The sequence below is a fragment of the Tupaia chinensis genome, unplaced genomic scaffold (genome assembly GCF_000334495.1).
Source record: "Tupaia chinensis unplaced genomic scaffold, TupChi_1.0 Scaffold000187_1, whole genome shotgun sequence".
Lineage (NCBI taxonomy): Eukaryota > Metazoa > Chordata > Mammalia > Scandentia > Tupaiidae > Tupaia > Tupaia belangeri.
Genome location: NW_006159662.1, coordinates 3,963,845 through 3,984,225, shown reverse-complemented (window position 1 = coordinate 3,984,225; position 20,381 = coordinate 3,963,845). Strand labels below are relative to the sequence as shown.

The window sequence follows — 20,381 nt, the reverse complement described above, 5'->3', positions numbered from 1 at the left end:
CCCCCAGGGGGAATGACCACACTGCAATCCCTTCTCTATTCTCCTCTGGGGATCTTGGGCACACATGCACACGCGCCCGGCGTGAGTTTAAGCTGCCAGGTCCAGGACGCGAACTGTGGTTGACTACATGGGAGTCCAGCGACATAGCCATTACGCTAACTGCTGGTCCCAAGAATCATTTTAATTAAATTTATTTATTTATTTATTTTAATTTGATGGGGGTGGAGAGCCACCAGGTCCGGAACTCAAACCGTGGTCGGAGTCCAGCATCCTTAGCCACCACACCAACTTCTGGCCCCTTATGTTTTCTTATTTATCTTTTCATGGCATTTAAGACACTACTAATTTCTGTTTTGGTTATTTTGTCAGGCAGCAGGTATATCGTGATGGGCCACATCTACCATAAGAGGCGGCAGCTCCCATCCGCTCTGCTCCAGGTCCTGAGAGGGCGGCTCCAGCCTGGAGACGGTTTGCTCAGGAGCAGCAGCAGCTACGTCAGAAGGTTTAACCGCAAAAGGGCCCGGCAAGTTCAAGGGGCCCTTCACACCCAGTGCATCTGAAACATACTGGCCTGGCATTTCCGCATCACAAGAGACTTGGGGTCCAGCAACAAGCCAGGAAAGGTCTATGGTCATATAATGGGTCTTTCTTGGGGACAGGGCCCATCGTTCCTTTCTCAGCAACTAGCATAGTTCCAACTCTCATTTTGAAGTTGTCACGTTACGACACTGTGCTTTGGGGTTCAGCGGCCAAGTTACTCAGCTGTAGAAAGGGGCAGTGATTCAACGAGCTCAGGTAAAATCGACCTGTCCATTTCACAGATCACCGCTTCATGATAAGTTTTAAAATTATTTTAATGTAATACATTTGTTAGTAGAAAGAGTTTCAAAAAAGCAGTCTTGAATTTAATTATACAACTTTCAATAGTTTATATATCAAACCAAATTTTCTACTCAAAACATCACATTTTAAATTCTGTACATAATAGTAAGCGCACTAGTCAAAAGACATTTACGTATGACATGTCATTTACATCAAACTCTAGGATCAAAACCCAGGGCAAGTATTAAAATTCACATTTAGGGACCAGCAGTTGGCATAATGGCTATGTCCCTGCACTCTCATGTAGTTGACTGGAGTTCCAGTCCCAGACCCGGTGGTTTAAACTCACACCAGGTACGTGTGTGTGCATGTGTGCCCAAGATTCCGAGAGGAGAATGGAGAAGGGATTGTGGAGTGGCCATTTCCCCTGGGGGGGGATTCTCTCTGTCTTTCTGGCAAGTGCATGCGCCCTATAGCAAAAACCTCTCAAAAAAAAAAAAAAATCACATTTAAAGAGTACTTAAGGGCTTCATTCAAGGAAATTACCATTCGAAGCAATTCTTCCTGATGTACTGAAATGTAGGATGTAGTTTATTTTCATGCCTCCCTGCTCCTAATAACTCATGTTTTGTGCCAGACTGGCAGCTGTCCCAGTGCTAAGCATATTCGGGTGTATCTGACCTCATTTTTCTATTAAGACCAAGCGTCATGTTGGTGTTGGGATAGCAGTAAATCTTGCCTTGAGTCCGATCTTGGATGTACCTGGGTTTTTTAGCCTCATTAAGCCCCAAAGGTTCGAGAAAAAACCTTTCTCAAACTTCACTGGAAAACATTGAAACCAGTACTCATCAAGGACAGCACACAGGCAAGTGAGTTTTAAATGTTTTCCACCTGGTTTAAAAAGAGCTTATGGGGGGCCGGCAGGTGGCTCGGTGATTTCTCACTTCTCACTGCCTCTGTCTCTCTCCAGCGAGCACACATGCCCTAAGGCAAAAAACCTCTACTCTCCCCCCCAAAATGATAATAAACAAAAAAGGTCTTATCACTAGTTGAGTTTCAACTTCATACAGGTTTTAAACTTGGGTCCAAAGACAGTGCTCTTTGTTTCAGGAGGTTGAGCTGTACTTTGGTTAATGTGAAGCACAGTAAATAGACCCCAATACCTGTTTGAAGATTGCTTCCTAGAAATCCGCATTACGGAACCGCACTGACAGCTCCCAGCCTGTCCCATGCCCTCAGGTAGCTCTCAGTGTGTCTTCAGGGCCAGCAGGTGGCCTGATGGTTAAGGTCCCAGACCCCCCCCACAGAGCCAGCTGCAGCTCCAGTCCCAGCTCCTGCTGCCTGGAAGTCATGCTGAGCACCTGTGCGAGTGCACAAAATCCTGAGAGGAGAATGGAGAAGGGACTGCGACACAGCCATCCCCCAGGGGGTGATTTCTCACATCCATTTTCTCTTTCTCTGGCAAGCACACATGCCCTAATGGAAAAACCTATAAAAAAAAAAAAGTGTCTTTAGTCCATAGGGAACACACAGAAGCACTAAAGGCCATGTAACAAGGGCCACTAGAGAATTCATGGGAGGCAAGTACCAACAGCATTAAAATATAACACCTGGGGCTGGCAGGCGGCATGTTGGTTGAGGATGCTGGACTCCCACATGGCCAACTGTGGTTCGAATCCTGGATCTGGTGGCTTGCTTTCTCTCTCTCACTCTGTTCCTCTCTGGTCAAATTAAAATAAATCAATACATTTAAATTAAAAAATCAAATACATAATTAAAAAAAAAACCAAAACACCTGATACCATAACCTTATTTGTCCCAAACATGGGGGACACAGAGGTAAAATGAAGTTGAGTTTTGACTGTTCTGTGGTAGCACACTGCTGAGGGATAGTTAGGGAATTTCTCTAAAATGAGTCTTGTCCAAACTTAATAAAAAAGCTTTACTCAAATTGCTTCTTGGGAACGAACTGAATTATTACATGAATGATTGGTATGGACTATGCAGCCTCTGAGTTAAAATAGTGCCACTCACAAAAAATCAAGGCTGAATTACTTTTAAAGGATTACTTACAAATTTTATTATTTAAATATTTTGCTATAGGGTATGTGCACTTGAGAGAGAGGGAAAGTCAGAAAGCAAGCCACCAGGTCCGGGACTTGAACCATGGTCAACCCTGTGGGAGTCCAACACTTTAACCACCACTTCACCTGCTGGCCCCAAAAGCTGAATATTTAAAAAGTAACTAATCTTATTCACTCATTTATTTTAATTTGACCAGAGAGAGGGAAAGTGAGAAAGCAAGTGACCAGGTCCAGGACTCAAACCATGGTTGGCCATGTGGGAATGTCCAGTGCCTTAACCACCATGCCTCCCTGCTGATTCCCCAAAGCCGAATTTGTAAACAGTGATTTAACTTTGCCATCATTCGGGACAAGGTCTGGAAGGAAAGACTAGGGAAGCTCTGCTAGAGAACAGGGAGTGAGTGTGGGCATGAGCATAGGACGCAGCGAGAACAGACTGGTGATCCGGCTTAGTCAAAACATGCTAGGAACCACCATCCCGGAGCCAGCAGATGGCATAGCGGTTACCTCACTGGATTTCCATAGGACAGCCATGGTTTGAGTCCCGGACCCGATGGCTTGAAACACGCTGGGTGTCTGCACATGTGTACCCAGGATCCTGGGAGGAGAACTGAGAAGGCATTGTGGAATAACCAACCACCCCAGGGAGATAATTTGTCACTTCCCCTCTCACTGACTGTCTCTCGGGCTAGTGCCTGTACCCAAAGGCAAAAACCTCTAAAAAGTTTTCAAAAAAAATCACCTCATTATTTAGTCAGTATGTTTAATACAGTTTATGGAAAATGTTAACAAGCAAACTCATTGTCATTTCCAATCCTCCTGTCCTTTTTTTTTTTTTTTGCTATAAGGTGTGTGTACTCATCAGAAAGACAGAGAAATCACCCCCCAGCGGGGATGGCCACCCCACAATCCCTCCTCCTCCTTTTATCTTTCAGGATCTTGGGTGGGCACACATGCACTTGTGCCTGGCGTGAGTTTAAGCCACCCGTCCAGAACTTGAAACACAGTCAACTATGTGGGCGTCTAGCAATGCAACCATTACACCATCTGCTGGTCCCATGTCCTGTTGATTTTTCTTAGCCCAGGGGGCTGTGCTCCAAAGCCTTGAGGGCCCTTTGTGCTGTGTGCACACACCATAGTCCCTCATCAGTAAAATGCTCAGTTGCCTTCAAGAGTAATTTAACAGCACAGTTCCTTTAAATTAAGCCATTACTGGGCCAGCAGATAGCAGCTAGATCCCACATGGCCAACTGTGCAGTTCAAGCCCCAGACCTAGCAGCTTAAAGCAGACCAGGTGTGAGTGTGTACGTGCCCAAAATCCCAAGAGAATTGAGGAACTGGGATTACAGTGTGGCCATCTCCCATCCCCTCACCCACTGGAGGTGCTTTTTCACTTTCCCTCCCTCCTCCCTTTCTGTCTCCATGAGCACACATGCCCTATAGCAAAGGTTTTTTAAAAATGAGTAAAAAAAAATATTAAGCTGTTACTTTACAGTTCAACAACAAAGCAAACATATTCCCCCTTTGGTACTACCTTTTTACAACTTCCTTTTAAAAATATCATTTGGGGGACCAGCAGTTAGCATAATGGCTATGTCGCTGGACTCACACGTAGTCGACCGCGGTTCGAGTCCCGGACCCGGTGGCTTAAACTCACACTGGGGCGCATGTGCGTGCGTGCCCAAGATCCCGAGAGGAGAATGGAGGAGAAAGGATTGCGGTGTGGCCATCCCTTCTGGGGGGTGATTTCCTGCTTTCTGTCTCTCTGTCTGTCTGGCGAGCACACGCGCCCTATAGCAAAAAAAACTCTCAAAAAAAAATCATAAAAAAAAAGGCAAAAAAAACATTTGGCATTTTTTGTTTATATCTCTCTTCAAATTATCCAGGTCTACCAAGCACACATACATGCAAACACTTAAAAATGAACCTGCCACCCACAATCCAATCCATGACCTGAATTTCAGGACTTACTTGAGCAAGCAACAAAAAATTAGGTAATACTGGACTTTTTTTTTTTGAGAGGTTTTTGCTACAGAGTGGATGCACTCGCCAGAGAGAGAGAAAGCGAGAAATCACCCCGTAGGGGGGATGGCCACACCACAATCCCTTCTCCAGTCTCCTCTTGGGATCCTGGGCACGTACACACACACGTGCCCAGTGCGAGTTTAAGCCACTGGGTCCAGGACTTGAACCACGGTCGACTACATGGGAGTTCAGTGACATAGCCCTTACGCTAACTGCTGGTCCCAGATAATACAGGACTTTTATCATTTAAAAAATATAGCTTGCTTCTTTAGCTGAAGTTGGTCCAAATTAGATCAAGTGGTGTAATCTGAGAAAGGTCTTTTTCGGTATCTCATTGTAAAAAATATCTAGAGGGGCTAGCAGGCAGGATGGTGGTTAAGGCGCTGGACTCCCACATAGCCGACCATGGCTGGAGTCCTGGACCTGCTGGCTTGAAAATCATGAGTGTGTGTTCCTGAGTGCCCAAGATCCTAAAATGAGGAATGGGAAAGGGACTGCGGCATGGCCATGCCCTAGGGGAGTAATTTCTCACTTTCCCTCTTCTCCCCACCCCTAAGCGTGTGTCTATGACAAAAATCTTAAAAAAAAAAATCTAGAAGTATCTCAGAATTTTTTGAATGATTAAAAATGCTGCTCTGTTCCTCCCACCCCCACCCCAGTACTTACAACATACAACCATGTTAGCTTCAAGGACAAGATTTCTGGCCATAGCCTCAATCATGAACAGAGTGAACGCGATCATTGTCTGTCTGAGTCTGTGAGTGTGAGGAAGGTAACAGACCCCCAGGATGGCTCTTTAATAGTCAAAAAACACAGAGAAACGGAGTTTGCCTAATAGAAATGAACAAAAATAGGGAGAGAACTTTTATTTGCAGATTCTAGGAAGGTAGATTACAAACAACAGCAAAACTCAGTGTCTAAATAACACTCCAGGCCATTTGAAATATAAAAAGGTAGTTATGTGCTTTTAGAAAATATCTCTGAAAGTTCACATTCTTTTCAACTACTGTAGGGCATTAACTAAAACGTAACTCTTGCAGAATTTAAATAGGAGAAAAAAGCTTTGCCAATATTATGAAAATATTTTTTATGAAGTGGTTTCAAGGATTGTGAATTTGGTAGATGAAGCAGTAACCATCATTGAAAATAGTTTTGGCCAAGGAAATATACTAATGCAAATGATATATATGTACAGGCCCAAAGGTTGGGGAAGAAGCATCCAAACAGTATCACAAATGTACATATTTCTTCAATTACTGAAAGCAAAATAGCTTAATATGTGTATCTTACTGACTTGCAGAAGCCTGTCAAAAAGCAGAAGCTTTTTAAAATTACTTTTGAAAGACTAAAGTTGATAAAACTACAAAATGTATATAGTGATAGAAATTGCAAAAGGCTTTATACCATTAAATATACATAGGAAATTAACCTCCTCCTGGTCTCAGGATTTCAATAAAATTTACCTTTTTTGTACAGTTTGGCAATGCCAACAGCTACTGACAATATACCAACCAATCACTGTTTCATTAGAAACTGCACCAAACCCAATGTCAAAAACATTACTTTATTATTCTAGGATGAAATGTCCCATCAAGTACAAAAGAATTGCTGTTCAGAATTTGCGACAATTTGTTAAAAACATAGCAATCTATTGCCTACAGGTAGGAAAGGTCTTGCCGCGACAAGTTTTAAATGGTTAAGCCCATATATACTTTTTAATATATATATATATATATGAATAAATAGTACAGAAATACTGTGACATGATGAGATGCAGAATAATTTTGTAATTCATTAAAATGTAGAATTCTTGCATCAGCACAGTGCATACAATATGTAACATTTTTTTTAAAGTAAAAGGACAAAATAATCTGTATTTAACTACTCCCATCTTAATATTTTAAGCAAAAACTTTGTGTCCATGTTTTCATACTGAGCTAAATTAGTCTCTTTAGTTTGTAAGCATAGGCTTAAGTGACATCTTTATGTACAAAAAGGAATGGGCTTCATTAGATAAAATTAACCCAGAATAACCTGTACACCTGAGCCAGTAATAAGAAAAATTGGAACTGTAGCAATGTTTTTTTTTTTTCTTTTCTTTTTTCTTTTTCTTTTTTTAAGAAACTAAGATCTGGGAAAGGTTTTGCATAGCAGGGTGACATTAAAAACAGAAGGAAATGGAAAAAAAAATTAGGTAAATTCTAGAACACGGTAGGACAAAGCTAGTATGAATTAGTGCAAGACCTAGTAAAATTTCTGCAAAGCTGCATAATTCAACCATGGCACATTGTACAAAAGTGATGATTACAATGCCGAACTCAGTGTGGAAGGTTAGAACACCGAGAGGAAGAACATGCAAAATATACTTGCCTCTGTTGTTTCCATTTTCTCCCTACTGTTTCTACTTTATGTGGAAACAAACCAACCGAAACAAAGCCAACCAGCAAACAGACAGAAAAATGCAGAGGGTGAGGTCCTCAAAAAAAAAAATGCCCTTCATCAAACGTAGGTAGCTGGCTGTCACCGGCGATCCACCTGCTAGCACAGAAGGTAAAAGAACAGACAGGCGAAGGCCATGCGTGCTTTGTCGTTACCTTCTCGTTAGTACGGTCAACTGATGCAACCGGCTTAGCACCCCTGGAGATTTTTCTCTGCTGTGCTGACAATGGATCGGGAATGAGGTCAGGAAGGGCCACTACTGTCCTGGAGAAACCCAGGCACGACAGACCCTCTGCCTTCCATCACCTGCCAGCCCTCCCACTCCCACAGAGGCTTACAGGTAATCATTAGCGCACATTCAAAGACACCTTCATCTGTGGGAGAGAAATGATCTCCATTTATTTTGTTTCATATACATCCATAGTTGAATTTTAATACAAAAAGAACAAAATTAGAATCTGACAAATGTTTACAAACAAGATACCTTCAAATAGATTTTACTCCTTTGAGCCTGGTGCAGAGTAAATGACAAATCGTATTGTTTTAGTCAAGGCAACAGAGTCTGTAGTCCAGGACTACTTAGCCCAACCTTTATGCAAGCTTCATTTTTATCTACCATGAACAATAAACTCATTGTTGATTCCCAGTTGTGTGTGTGTGCACATGTGTACATAGCAGCTCCTTTCATAGAAAGAAAAGACATCTAGAGGTCGTCTTGTACTGTTACCTACAGGAATCATGATAAGATACAGGATGGATTACATGTAACCGGGGCTGGATTTTATAAGAAAAAATAATTAGCTGACAAATGAGGGCAGCAATAAAAAAGCGTCTTTTTTGCAACAATAAATAAATACAGTCAAAAGTTTTCTGTGAGACTCTAAACCAGCTTCTTCACTGAAGAGCAGACGTGGCATTTCCATGGAGTTACACTTGACCCCATAGTATCTTTTTTTCTTGCTTTCTTTTTCTTTTTTTTTTTTTTCAATAAACAAAAGTTTCCCGCTTCTGCCACAATAGTAAAACCATTTGATCTTGACAAGATAATGGTGTCGTTGACTTTGCTTTTCCCTTGTCCGTTGGACAAAATTGGCCAAGAATATAATTGGACTGTTATGACCAATAAAAACGAAGTGTAGGTCAAGTCTTGTCAGGATAACCTGACTAAAAACATCTGGCTCCTTAATTTAAAATAGTTCAGACAACCAGATCTTGCTGTGTTTTATGTTAGGTTAACACGCTGAACTTTAAGAAGCTGTAGACTGCAGTTTGTTGTTATGAGACCTACAGAATACAGAAAAAAGGGAACAATTAAGCACCCTTCATTTTTTGAAACAATGATGCTTTATGTGGAGGCCAAGGTCAGTCAGTCTGGGGGAAGCAGCCATGCTCTTTCATTCACCCTTGGCAAGCAGATGTCAGGGAATACTCGAGGACTTGTTAATCTAAAATATTAAACTTTTCACTGTACACTAAACATGATAGCTCACTGGAAAAAGCCAGTATTTAAAAAAATATATATATATATATTTGTCTAATAAAGAAAACAATATTTTTAGCCAATAGAAACATTTACAGAAACATTACCACTGTGCCAAAGAAGTGTGTGTATGTGTATTTACATCGATTGGGGCAGTATGAGGGGAAAATTATGTTAAAAAAGAGAAGTAGCGATATTAAAATCACATTTTCCTATTAAAGTCCAGAAAGTCTCCCTTCTAGTTTCACAGTTTATTCACAATGTTTGTTAGTAAACCAAATCACTGTACAGTTACCAGCACTAAGTCAAAGTACTTTATATAGTAATAGCAGATAAATACAGTAGTCCAAGTTTACAATTTTTAAATACATTGTTCAACGTGGCTGCTAGAACAACTTGTTTACCACTATACATCTTTTCTTCTTTTAACATTAAAAAATTATATTAACTAATCTGAACTTTTTTGGGGCAATTTTGAATTAAGTAATCACATGGTACAACAAAACAGTGACCCCAACATCCAGTTCTGATTCCAGTTAAAAATTCAGACTAAAGATATCACAATCTGTAAGAAAAGAAAGAACATGGATGGTGTAAATGATGAATTATCACAAAGTGCAGTAATGAAAATAAAGTGCAGACAATGCTGGAGATTATAAATTAAAAATGGGAAATATGGCAAAGGAAATACTAGAAATCCATAAATAAATCAAGTTTTAATGACTGGCTACTTATATGCTTTATTCTGTCTTACACCTGGAACTCAACAGAAATTCCCTAAAACAATGAGTTATCTTTACACAACTCTTGACACTGTAATTAATTTATTCAAGCAGAACTGAACAAACCTCTCATTTCAGCTCCCAGTTCTTTGGTGAAAATTATATAAACTTGAATGGATAAAATGCTACATAAAATAACCAAGTGGCGAGATGTCCTAAGTGGCCTCTCCACTACACAGACCTGACCCCAAGACCTCCTCCTCTCTTTCCTCAAACTCCTGTGTTTTGCCACAGGTCCTAAGAGGGCCATGCGGCCGCCTCTCCCTCATCAGCAGCTGCCACCACTCGTCCTGAGGAATCTGCCTGCAATCCTGGCACGAGAGTAGGATTCAAATTCTACCTCATGGTTACCACAAAAGGCCTTTCAAATTTGCCATTTAAAAAATTAATCAGAGGAATGAACTGCATGAGGGACCAGTCTAAAAGCACAAAGGGGCTTGTGACAAGAAGCTGTGCTCTCCTGTTGCAGCTTTACTCAACGTGAAGTGAGGTGCCTGGGATTGGTCACTTTGACCTTCCAGTTTTCTAGACAGTGCTATTTCTTCCTTTCTTTTTCCTTCTTTCCCTTCCTCTCTGTTTCTTGCTATAGGGCATGTGTGCTTGCCAGAGAGACAGAGAGAGAAAGTGAGAGATCACCTGCCAGGGGGAATGGCCATGCTGCAATCCCTTCCCCTCCATTCTCTTGGGCTTTGGAACATGTACGTGCTGTGTGCTGGTGTGATTTTCAAGCTGCTGGGTCTGGGACTCAAGTGTGTGATCCAGCACATTAACCTTTATGCCACCTGCTAGCTCTAGATAGTGCTTTTTCTTGTTTTACCAACTTTATTTTGTTTAAACCTTGCTATGTCAGAAAAGAACTGAAGTCATTTAACCATTTTCCCATCTCTATTTTTGAGTCCAAGTTATTTCCCTAAAATTTTACATTATATCTTTTGGGACCAACAGGTGGCATGATGGTTAAGGAGCTGAACTCCCACAAGGCCAACTGTGGTTCAAATCCTGGACCCTGATGGCTTGCTTTCTCGCTTTCTTTCCCTCCTTTTCTCTCTTTCTGATAAGCTCATATGCCCTATAGCAAATTTAAAGTATAATAAAAATTAAAGAAAAAAATAAAATTGTACCTTTATATGTTCTGCCCATAGAATGATTGCTAACAGCTAAAAATCAATGTAGTGTTATGTTGTCATGACTACCTAACACTTCCTTGCACATCTGCTGAGAGGGGATTCTTTCTTACTTTTATTTTTTCGAGGTTTTTTTTTTTTTTTGTGTGTGTGTGCTTTAGGGTGCATGCGCTCACCAGAAAGACAGAGACAGACAAAAAAAGAGAAATCACCCCCCCCAGGGGGATGGCCATAATCCCTTCTCCTCCATTCTCTCAGGATCTTGTGCATGCATGCACAAGTGCCCGGTGAGAGTTTAAACTACTGATCCAGGACTCGAACCATGGTCAATTACATGGGAGTCCAGCAACACAGCCATTACACCAACTGCTGGTCCCCTGAGAGGTCATTCTTACACAGTTTTTCCATGGAGTTTGTAACTCCCTTTCATTTTGACCCTTTAGATTCTTTGGCTTAATCAGAGCCTTATGTTTTTCTGCCCTAAATGGGATCACGTAAGTAAGTTTCCTTCCCCAGACATCTCCCTCTTGCAAAGGTCCTCCTACTACTTGGATTGCTTTCTGATAGGCCTACTGTCCAGATGTGACCCTGGGTCAGGGTATTTGTCACTGCTTTCTTTCTTTTTTTTAAGAGAGGTTTTTGCTATAGGGTGTGTGCACTTGCCAGAGAGAGAGAGACAGAGAGACAGAAAGCGAGAAATCACCCCCCAGGGGAGATGGTCACGCCGCAATCCCTTCCCCTCCATTCTCCTCTTGGGATCTTGGGCACGCACGCACACGTGCCCGTCGTGAGTTTAAGCCACTGGGTCCGGGACTTGAACTGCGGTTGACTACATGGGAGTCCAGTGACATAGTCATTATGCTAACTGCTGGTCCCTGTCACTGCTTTCTTTTCTCTCGTTTCTTGGACCCAGGTCTTAGTTTCATGATTTGCTTCCTTGTTTTTTAGCTAGTACATACCTTAAAAGAAAGGATGCCCTGAGTCCTTACATGATGGACAATGTATTTATTCTGCCTCTAGTTGTTCGGCTGGATATAGACTTCCAGGCTAAAAATAATTTTCTCTCAAACTTTTGTATTTATTCCTCTATAACCCTGTAACTTCCATGTTGTGGCAGGAGTCTGATTAATACCAGTCTAATTCTTGTTATTTACAAGTCGTTTGTTTTCAGCTTCCAAGAGTTTCTTTTACCCTTAGCATTTGGAAGTCCAACAGTGATGTATACAGGGTCCATCTTTTTTCCATTTGTCCTCCTGGTTTTTTATGTTCATTACCTATTCTCCCCACCCCTTCAGTCCCCCCAAGAACGTAAGCTGCCTGACAGTGGGAGCTTTACCATTCACGCTAAACTTCCAATGCTGGGACGCTGTGGGTTCTCAACAGTCATTTGCTCCACAAATGTATGTCCCATTTAATTAAAGTCTGCACTTCTCATCAGCTCAGGAAAGTTTTCTTGTGTTAGTCTTCTGGTAACTTCCTGTCCTATCTTTCTGAAGTTTCCATTAATGAATACTGGGACACTTTAATGTATTTTTTCTTTCATATTTTTCATCTCCTTGTCTTTCTGTTCTTTACATTGGAAAAATCCCTGGGTTCTAACTTTCACTACTTTTAACCAAACATTTTTAAAGAATTATTTATTTAATTCCATTTGTTGTTGTTGTTATTATTATTTTAATTTGACCAGAGAAAGAGAGAGAAAGGAAAAGGGAGAAAGCAATCCACCAGGCGCAGGACTCGAACTGTGGTTGGCCAGGTGGGAATCCAGCGCCTTTAACTACCACACCATCTGCTGGCCCCCCAATTTGTTTTTTCCAATCAGTCTTTCTGTTCATCAGATTGTTCTTTATTCCTAATACTGTTTTATATGCAATATTTTCTAAAACTTCTTTCAAGATGTTTTAGTTCTCTTTTGTTTTCTCTAGAGTCTTTTTTTTTTTTGCTGCCTCTTGATCTTTCTTCCATACCGCAGGTGTTCCTCTCAGCCAGGCCTTCCCGGGGTTCTATTAACATGGAGAAGGATAACTTAATGGACTAGATGTGTGTCTGGGAGGCCCCCTGTGAATGCAAAGGGCGTCCATGGTAGGTTTGGCTTTTCATGAGAAATGAGCTTCTGAATGTCAACACTACTGGCACTGTGGGCTGAATCACTGTGTGTCATGGGGGAATGCCCTGTCTATGGCAGGATAGTAAGCAGCCTCTGGCCTGTCGCTAAGATGCCAATACTTCCAACCCCATGTATACAGAACTTCAGTGAACTCTGCCATGCCTTGTATTATCTTCTAGAATCTGCATACTTAGAGGATCTCTAGGGGTCTACCATATATACTCCTTACTACGAGTTTATCCTTTTATTATTATTTTCTGGAGGACGCTGGCATACTGAGTGGGCTTCCTTTCATTTCACGTGTAGAGAATGGGTTAACAGAGGATGATAAAATCGGGAAAGTGTGAGTGATTTAGTCAAGTTTCTTGGTTCTTGCGTGCCTGCTTTCCCTCCTTTCTTGCCTAGTTCTGACGTTAGAGTAGAGCTCTCGGTAACCATCTACCTTGCTTCAGGAGCAGGGACACAACACCCTGCGGCTCCGCAGAGCACTGACAATTACACTGCGGTGCGCGGAGTCCCTCAGGAAGTTCACTAGGTAAGACAGTGTCCAGGCTCGCGCCCCGCCAAGGTCTACCCAAGCTGAATGTCCAGGATGGTCAAGTTGGCAGACTGGAGGATATGGGATGGTGTGGAATGGCTCACAGGACCACAGAGTGGTGGCAGCTATCGCGGGAAAGAACAAGCCTCTGACTAGAAGGCAATGAAGGGCTTGAGAAGGAATGACGGGCTGAGGTGCAGAAAGAGAAGGGTAGGAAGTTTTCACTGAGCTTCATGCAAAGTTGCTTGATTCATTTTTGTTACCACAGGTTCAAAGAAAAGGCCTGTGAACTTAAAGTCTAGTTTTGCGTAAAGAAGAAATATCCAGAAAAAGTAACATTTTATGATTTCAAAGGTATAAGAGGTGGAAGTTAGAAATAAAGGGCTTACAGCCCCTTTCTGGCCTTCCCACTGCGGACAGACATTCTCCTGCTTCCCTCACCCCGAGTGGATGTACACGGGTGACTGGCAGAGCCCTCACTACTTCTGTACGTAAGCCAGGGCATTTAGGACAGCATGGCCTTCTGTATCATCTGATGAATGCTCCCGAGTTTCATGAGATGATGCTAATATAAGGAGATCAAGACAAACCCACATTTTTTATGACTGAGCCTGCCACACGACCCTGGCACTATATCACAATACTACAGTCTTGATTTTTTAAAATTCAAATGATCATACGTTGTACTGAGTGATTCCTTAACAGTATAAGAGAGGAATTAATTCAGAACACTGAACATATTTGCTCACCTGCTAGCCTTGAATCCTTTCAATTTCTGTACAAAGAATGATTCAAGAACTTCTGCACACTGGTAGAAAGGGGAGTCACTTGGATTGTAGTAACGACAGTTATCAAAAATTTTGGTCATATCTGCCACAAACTCCGTCAGCTTTTCGTAATATCGTCTTTGTATTCTTTCTTCCATGGTGGCAAGGTCTTAAAAACACAAAACGTAAAATATTTGCAAAGCCTTCAGTTTTTCCTGTTTGACTATTCCCAACAATTCTAACAAGAATATGGATTTATTGGTCAAGTGGTTCTACTGAAGACTACTTTGCAATCACAAAGACCATTGAAGGACTCTCCCCATTTTTTTTTTTAATTGCCAGAGGATGCATGTGCTTGCCAGAGACAAAGACAGAGAGATACACAGAGAAAAAGCACCTCCCAAAGGAGCATGGATACCACAATCCTTTACCTCCATTTCTTGTACCAGCAGGATTTAAAGCACGTAACACCCAGCGTGTTTGTCAAGTTGCCAGGGTCAAGACTTGAATTGTGTAGTTGGCCAGATAGGATCCAGTTTCCAACACTCAGTGCTCAACTGGCATGCTATGGAGCTAACCTCCAATTCTGTTTTTGAATGGGATGGTGTGGGAGCGGCAAATGGCATGGTGGTTAAAAGTGCTGGACTCCCACATGGCCAACCATGGTTCAAGTCCCAGACCTGGTGGCTTGCTTTCCCTCTTTCTCTGTCTGTCAGTGGTAAATGAACCTGACAGTCAAAAAATAAATAAATAAAACTAAAAAGAAAATTCTTTAAAAAAAGAGAAAGAAGTTCTTTCACTTTCAGTTAACTACACAGAACAGCTTCTTCATTGAACTGATCTGAGATAAAGGAAACCAATGTAATTTATGGATTTCTAAGTATAATAAAACCTCACATGAAAACAATGAAGTACAGTTATTGTGGAGAGCAGCCAATCTGAAAACGTGGTGGCCTGTAGACACATGCAGAAACTCGCTCTTAAGCTTCTCTAGCCGGGCTACTGAGAAGCAGCTACATATGAAAGCAGTGTCTGCCTGCTGTCAATAGTTATATTCCTGTTGTTCCTTTATCAGACTGTCCCCCAAAAAAGATCAGAGAAATTATATGGCACTAGTCATTATCACATCTTCAGACGATTTACATCCAAAACCAACTGGCTTTGCATCCCGATTTCTTCTCCCCTATTCTCTATGCATTCCACTTCCTTCTTCCCCACTGCCTTTGCATCCTGTTTTCCCCTTCCCCATTTTCTGCCCTTTAAAAGAATAAACCTGAGGCTGGTTCTGGTTGCAACTCCTCCATCAGAGAAGCTGTGCCCACTGGATCCTTGCTTTTCTGTACTTGTGCATCTCGGTGTGTTTGTTATTGCGTCTATTTCTTTCTTTTTTTTGGAGAGGTTTTTGCTACAGGGCGCGTGCGCTCGCCAGACAGAGAGAGACAGAGACAGAAAGCGAGAAATCACCCCCCAGGGGAGGATAGTCACGCTGCAATCCCTTCTCCTCCATTCTCCTCTCGGGATCTTGGGCACGCACGCACGCACACATGCCCAGTGTGAGTTTTAAGCCACTGGGTCCGGGACGCGAACTGTGCTTGCCTATGTGGGAGTCCAGTGACATAGCCATTACGCTAACTGCTGGCTCCCCCAAAATAATTTTTAAAATAACAATTTGCCATAGGGCCTGAGCACTCACTGGATAGAGACCGAAAGAAAGTGAAAGGAAAATAAGAAAACACACCCCAGAGGGACAGTCATGCCACAGTCCCTTCTCCTCCATTATTTTCTCAGGATTTTGGGCATATGTGTATGCACATGCGCCTGGTGTGTTTTTTAAGTCACCAGGTCTGGGACTCGCACCTTAGAGTTGGCCATGGCGGATCTAGCAGTCTTTTTTTCTTTTTATGGATCCAGTAGTCTTAACCACCATGCCACCAGCTGACCCTAGATAAATTATTTTTGATACAATCATAAATAGCTGTTGTTTACTACCCTTTTTTTCCCCCCCTAGAAATTAGGCTACATTGTCTGGTATCTCTACTATGAATCTGCCTTCCTTTGGGAACAAATGAGGAAGAGGAGCAGGGAAGAATGAGAGGGGTCAGGTAGATCTATCCCATTCACTGATTTAATTTATTCCTTTTTTTAAAAGAGAGATTTTTGCTATAGGGCACGGGTACTCACCAGAGAAAAAGCAAGACAAAAAGCAAGAAATCACCCCCTCAGTGGGGATGGCCATGTCACAATCCCTTCTCTTCCATTCTCCCCTTGGGGTTTTGGGCATGCACACACATGTGCCCCGTGTGAGTTTAAGCTGCCAGCTCTGGGACTCGAACCATGGTTGACTATGTGGGAGTCCAACGACATAACCATTACACCATCTGCTGGTCCCTCATTGATTCTTTTTTTTTTTTTGGAGAGGTTTTCGCCACAGGGCGCGTGCGCTCGCCAGACAGACAGAGACATAGAGACAGAAAGCGAGAAATCACCCCCCAGGGGGGATGGTCACGCCGCAATCCCTTCTCCTCCATTCTCCTCTCGGGATCTTGGGCATGCACGCACACGCGCCCGGCGTGAGATTTAAGCCACCGAGTCCGAGACGCGAACCGCGGTCGACTACGTGGGAGTCCAGCGACATAGCCATTATGCTAACTGCTGGTTCCCCCCTCATTGATTCTTTTTTAAAGCTACGTAACACTCTACTCATATACTGTTTGATTTAGCTCATCTTCTATTAATGGCTACTTATTTAATTGCCAGTGTCTTTGAAATTATAAACATGGCTGCAATGAACAACATACTTGCATACACATACATCCTAAAAAAATAAAATAAAATTGCTTGGTTCAAGGGTATACACATTTAAACTATAATAGAAACTCACAATTTATCCTCCAAAGTGGATATAAGCCAATTATAGTCCCACCAGCTTTGCTCAAGATACCCTCATGATGTATCAGTTTATGGAAGATAGATAAAATATCTGCAGAGACTTCTGAAAAACACTTCATCAACTCAAGTACTTACCCATAGGCTCCTTAATAACACCATAATAATCTGGTGCATCATTAGGATCTACAGGTTCAAGGAAAGGCCAGGCCATCTTATGGGCCTGAAATGAAAACAAAACAAAACAAAAAAGGCATCATCACTGCTAGGGGAGACACTAATCCTATTTAAGTTTCCCAGCTGAGTTACTATGTCAACTGGCCCTTAAACTCCAAGAGTCGGTTTTAAGCGTGGCAGAGGACGTTATTTACACTGGATGGCTGCTGCTCCAGCCACGAACGCCCAGATGAGCATACTCTGTGGTAACGGGTCCGAAGTCTGCACAGAGCACGGTGGTGTGGCAGTGAAGCACCAGCTCAGGAGTGACAGAATCTGCACTCTGGTCCCTAAATGACGACCTGCCAACTGAGCAATGCTGGCACTGCCATACTACTACACAGCGGGGGTGGGACGGGTTCAGCCAGTGGAGTGGTTAGCAGTGCTGGCTAAGGAGGCGGCAGAGATGCGATGTGAGACAGCATTCGACCACATCGAAACTGGGCTTCTTTCTCGGTTCTTTTACTTCCTGTGATTATGAGTGTGAGAGGAGGTTTCGATCTAGAGCTGTATGTCTGGAATGTATCTCTATCACTTGCTAATTTTATAAGCCATTCTTTTCCCCTTTTTATTTTTAATAAGAGATGAAATAACATAGAATTTAAACAAGTAGTTTTTCAACCTATGGTGGTACAATAAATCTTTCAAAATAAAATTTTGCTAAAAAAGTGAGTCATTTTAATGAGTGTTAAGTGAGTGACAGTTGACTGTGGTGGCATGTGGATGAGGTCAACCTCACGACACTAGCATGTGAATGACCGACGTTTGTCAAGTATGACACTAGACTAGCTGGGAGTCAGTAAATCATCATGCCCTTTAAGGTTGGAAAGTTTAAACCCAAGAGATGTTTCTAAAGTCACACTGGCTGATACCATCTTCAAACCTGGGGTGCGGAGTGGTTTCTTACCTGTAAGGAACGCAGCACCCTCTTCAGCCCCTCATAGTCTTTCTCCGTTAGTGGCGTGAGCACTGTCATGGCATCCTCTGTCGACTGGCACTGTGGACAGACATACTCATCAATGAGCTCTGCCTCACTTTGCAAGATGCCAACACAGCGCCCATGGTACCAATTCTGACACCGATCACAGCCAATATAAAATCTGCAAGATCCGAAATGAAAATGTGAGCTCGAGACAGATGGGATGTCAGCAGTTACAATTTACTTTTAAAAATAATAAAACATGCACCTGAAAATTGGCTAAACCCTGGGATATAAAATAATTTTAGTATTATGGTTATTTAATACTCTTGAGATCGACATTCCAATGTGTTAATTTAGTATTTTTGATGTTAAAAACAAGCAGTAAAAGTTTATTAAGAATACTATGTAATCTTGGAGAACCAATTTGAAGAAAAAAGTAACACGTAATTGGTTTTAAAGCAGAAATTGAAGTAAAGCCAAAAAAATCTTTCAACTAGTACCGTATCAAATGGTAGTTCAAAATCCTATAAACGTATAAAGAGAGTCTCAGAGCTTACACCCAAATTAATATTTTTCTAACCTATAATAAGTGCCATTTCAAACACTGATAAAGTCCACGAGTCAGGCTATTTTAATCTCATTCATTTCTAGGTAACATATTGAAGAATCAAATCTACCATTAAACCACATTTTTCCCGATGCATCTCAAACATTCACTATGAAGCAACATAAATTTGGAAGGGGAGGTAAAGAGGGAAAAAAAGAGGGAAAAAAATTGGAAAAGAATTTGTAATGTAAGTGTATAAAATAGCAGAAAAAAATCTTGCTTTTTATTTTAAAATAAAGAAGTAACCAGTCAGAGCAATTTGGCTTCCTAAATTATTAAATATGATGCTCTTATCAGAACTCACTGTGACTCATCATAAGGTGTTCTGCAGATACAGTACAATTCCTCACTGCTGCCCTCTTGTGCCCGTTTACAATCATTACAGATGTACACATCCATTTTCTTAGCCTCCTTTTCTGTGATGCCAACACATTCTCCATGATACCAGTTAGTACAAAGATCACAGCCAATATAGAACCTAAAAGTATTCACAACGAAAATGACAATGTAGTTGTCATTTTGAGCTGCATGGTACTTAAACCTGTCTTCCCTACCCTGATTCACTTTCTTACAGGATAATTTTCTGCAATGAGTCAGCTAAACATCCTGAATCCAACCATTCTAGCCCTGGCGAACGATAGCATCTGACGCGGTATCGAGTGTGGAACATAAAGGCACTCACATCAATTTCAACAAATACACTGTTTAGTGGATAATGGGTCTTTAAAACATACTGGAATTTGAAAAAATAAACACACTGATGGTAATGTCTTCCTCTTAATGAAATGTGTGTAAAATTGGAACAGGCACGAGAACCAAAGCCAAAGAATCAAAGACTTACATCTATCAAACCTATTCCACAGAAGCCATTTCAATAGCAGGGCTATTTCTTAGATAGGTTTGAAAATGTATCTCAATTTAAATTTGAAAACAAAGCAAAGCGCAAACACCAAAGTAGAAGTTACACTACAAGGAACATGCAGGTCAGCCAGGTGTAAAAGATAAATGGCCAAAATGACATGAAGAAGAAAACTCAGAAAGATATGTGTAGCTATTCAATTTCAACCAAGTTTTCTAAATAAATATTGGGATTTAATCTGATTAAACTGACCCCTCGTAACGGATCACGACCTGGGCCAGCGTATCGGCTAACACAATGTGTCCGACAATGTGGGGAGTGGCCCGGCTGACTACCTGGTGAGGAACTCGGAGGGAGCAGCATCAGTTCAAACCCGGGACCCGGGGACACAAGGCACGGAGACGACGTGGGGACCGTTATCTGAAACAATGGCAGCTCTGCGGTACTGGCTAGGTGGGGCTGCGTGATGGTGTAACTGGGGGGACATACAGTTAACCCTGTGGTTTTCTGATGGAGGAACCCTAGTGACAAAATGAAAGGAATCTCTGGAGGAAGCACTGACGCAGTGGGTCTAAGCGTCAGGAAGCAGGATGCAGGAAGCAGGATGCAGGAAGGCTGTTTCCGCGCTGGAGTGAGAACTAGCCTGAGTCACAGGGAGCCACACTGGCCTTGCTGGTGCCACTGGCACCCTGTGTCCTACCAAGACATTTCTTGGTAGATTCC

General features: G+C 42.0%; 2 protein-coding genes across 3 annotated transcripts in view; one reads left to right on the top strand and one right to left on the bottom strand.

The window, feature by feature from the left end:
- CUNH17orf58 (chromosome unknown C17orf58 homolog) overlaps positions 1–1,191 on the top strand; it is a 2,856-nt gene extending 1,665 nt beyond the window's left edge. The window contains exon 3 of the mRNA XM_006146778.3: positions 370–1,191. Within this exon, the coding sequence (XP_006146840.1) occupies positions 370–560 (191 nt within the window). The 3' untranslated portion in view covers positions 561–1,191. The remainder of the gene's footprint in view (positions 1–369) is intronic.
- Positions 1,192–5,782: 4,591 nt separating this feature from the next.
- BPTF (bromodomain PHD finger transcription factor) overlaps positions 5,783–20,381 on the bottom strand; it is a 158,151-nt gene continuing 143,552 nt past the window's right edge. For both annotated transcript variants that reach the window (XM_006146777.2, XM_027771167.1), the window contains 4 exons: positions 18,178–18,370; positions 17,193–17,277; positions 14,151–14,337; positions 5,783–8,654 (listed from right to left, as the gene is read on the bottom strand). In XM_006146777.2, coding sequence (XP_006146839.1) covers positions 8,618–8,654; positions 14,151–14,337; positions 17,193–17,277; positions 18,178–18,370 — 502 coding nt within the window. In that variant the 3' untranslated portion in view covers positions 5,783–8,617. The remainder of the gene's footprint in view (positions 8,655–14,150; positions 14,338–17,192; positions 17,278–18,177; positions 18,371–20,381) is intronic.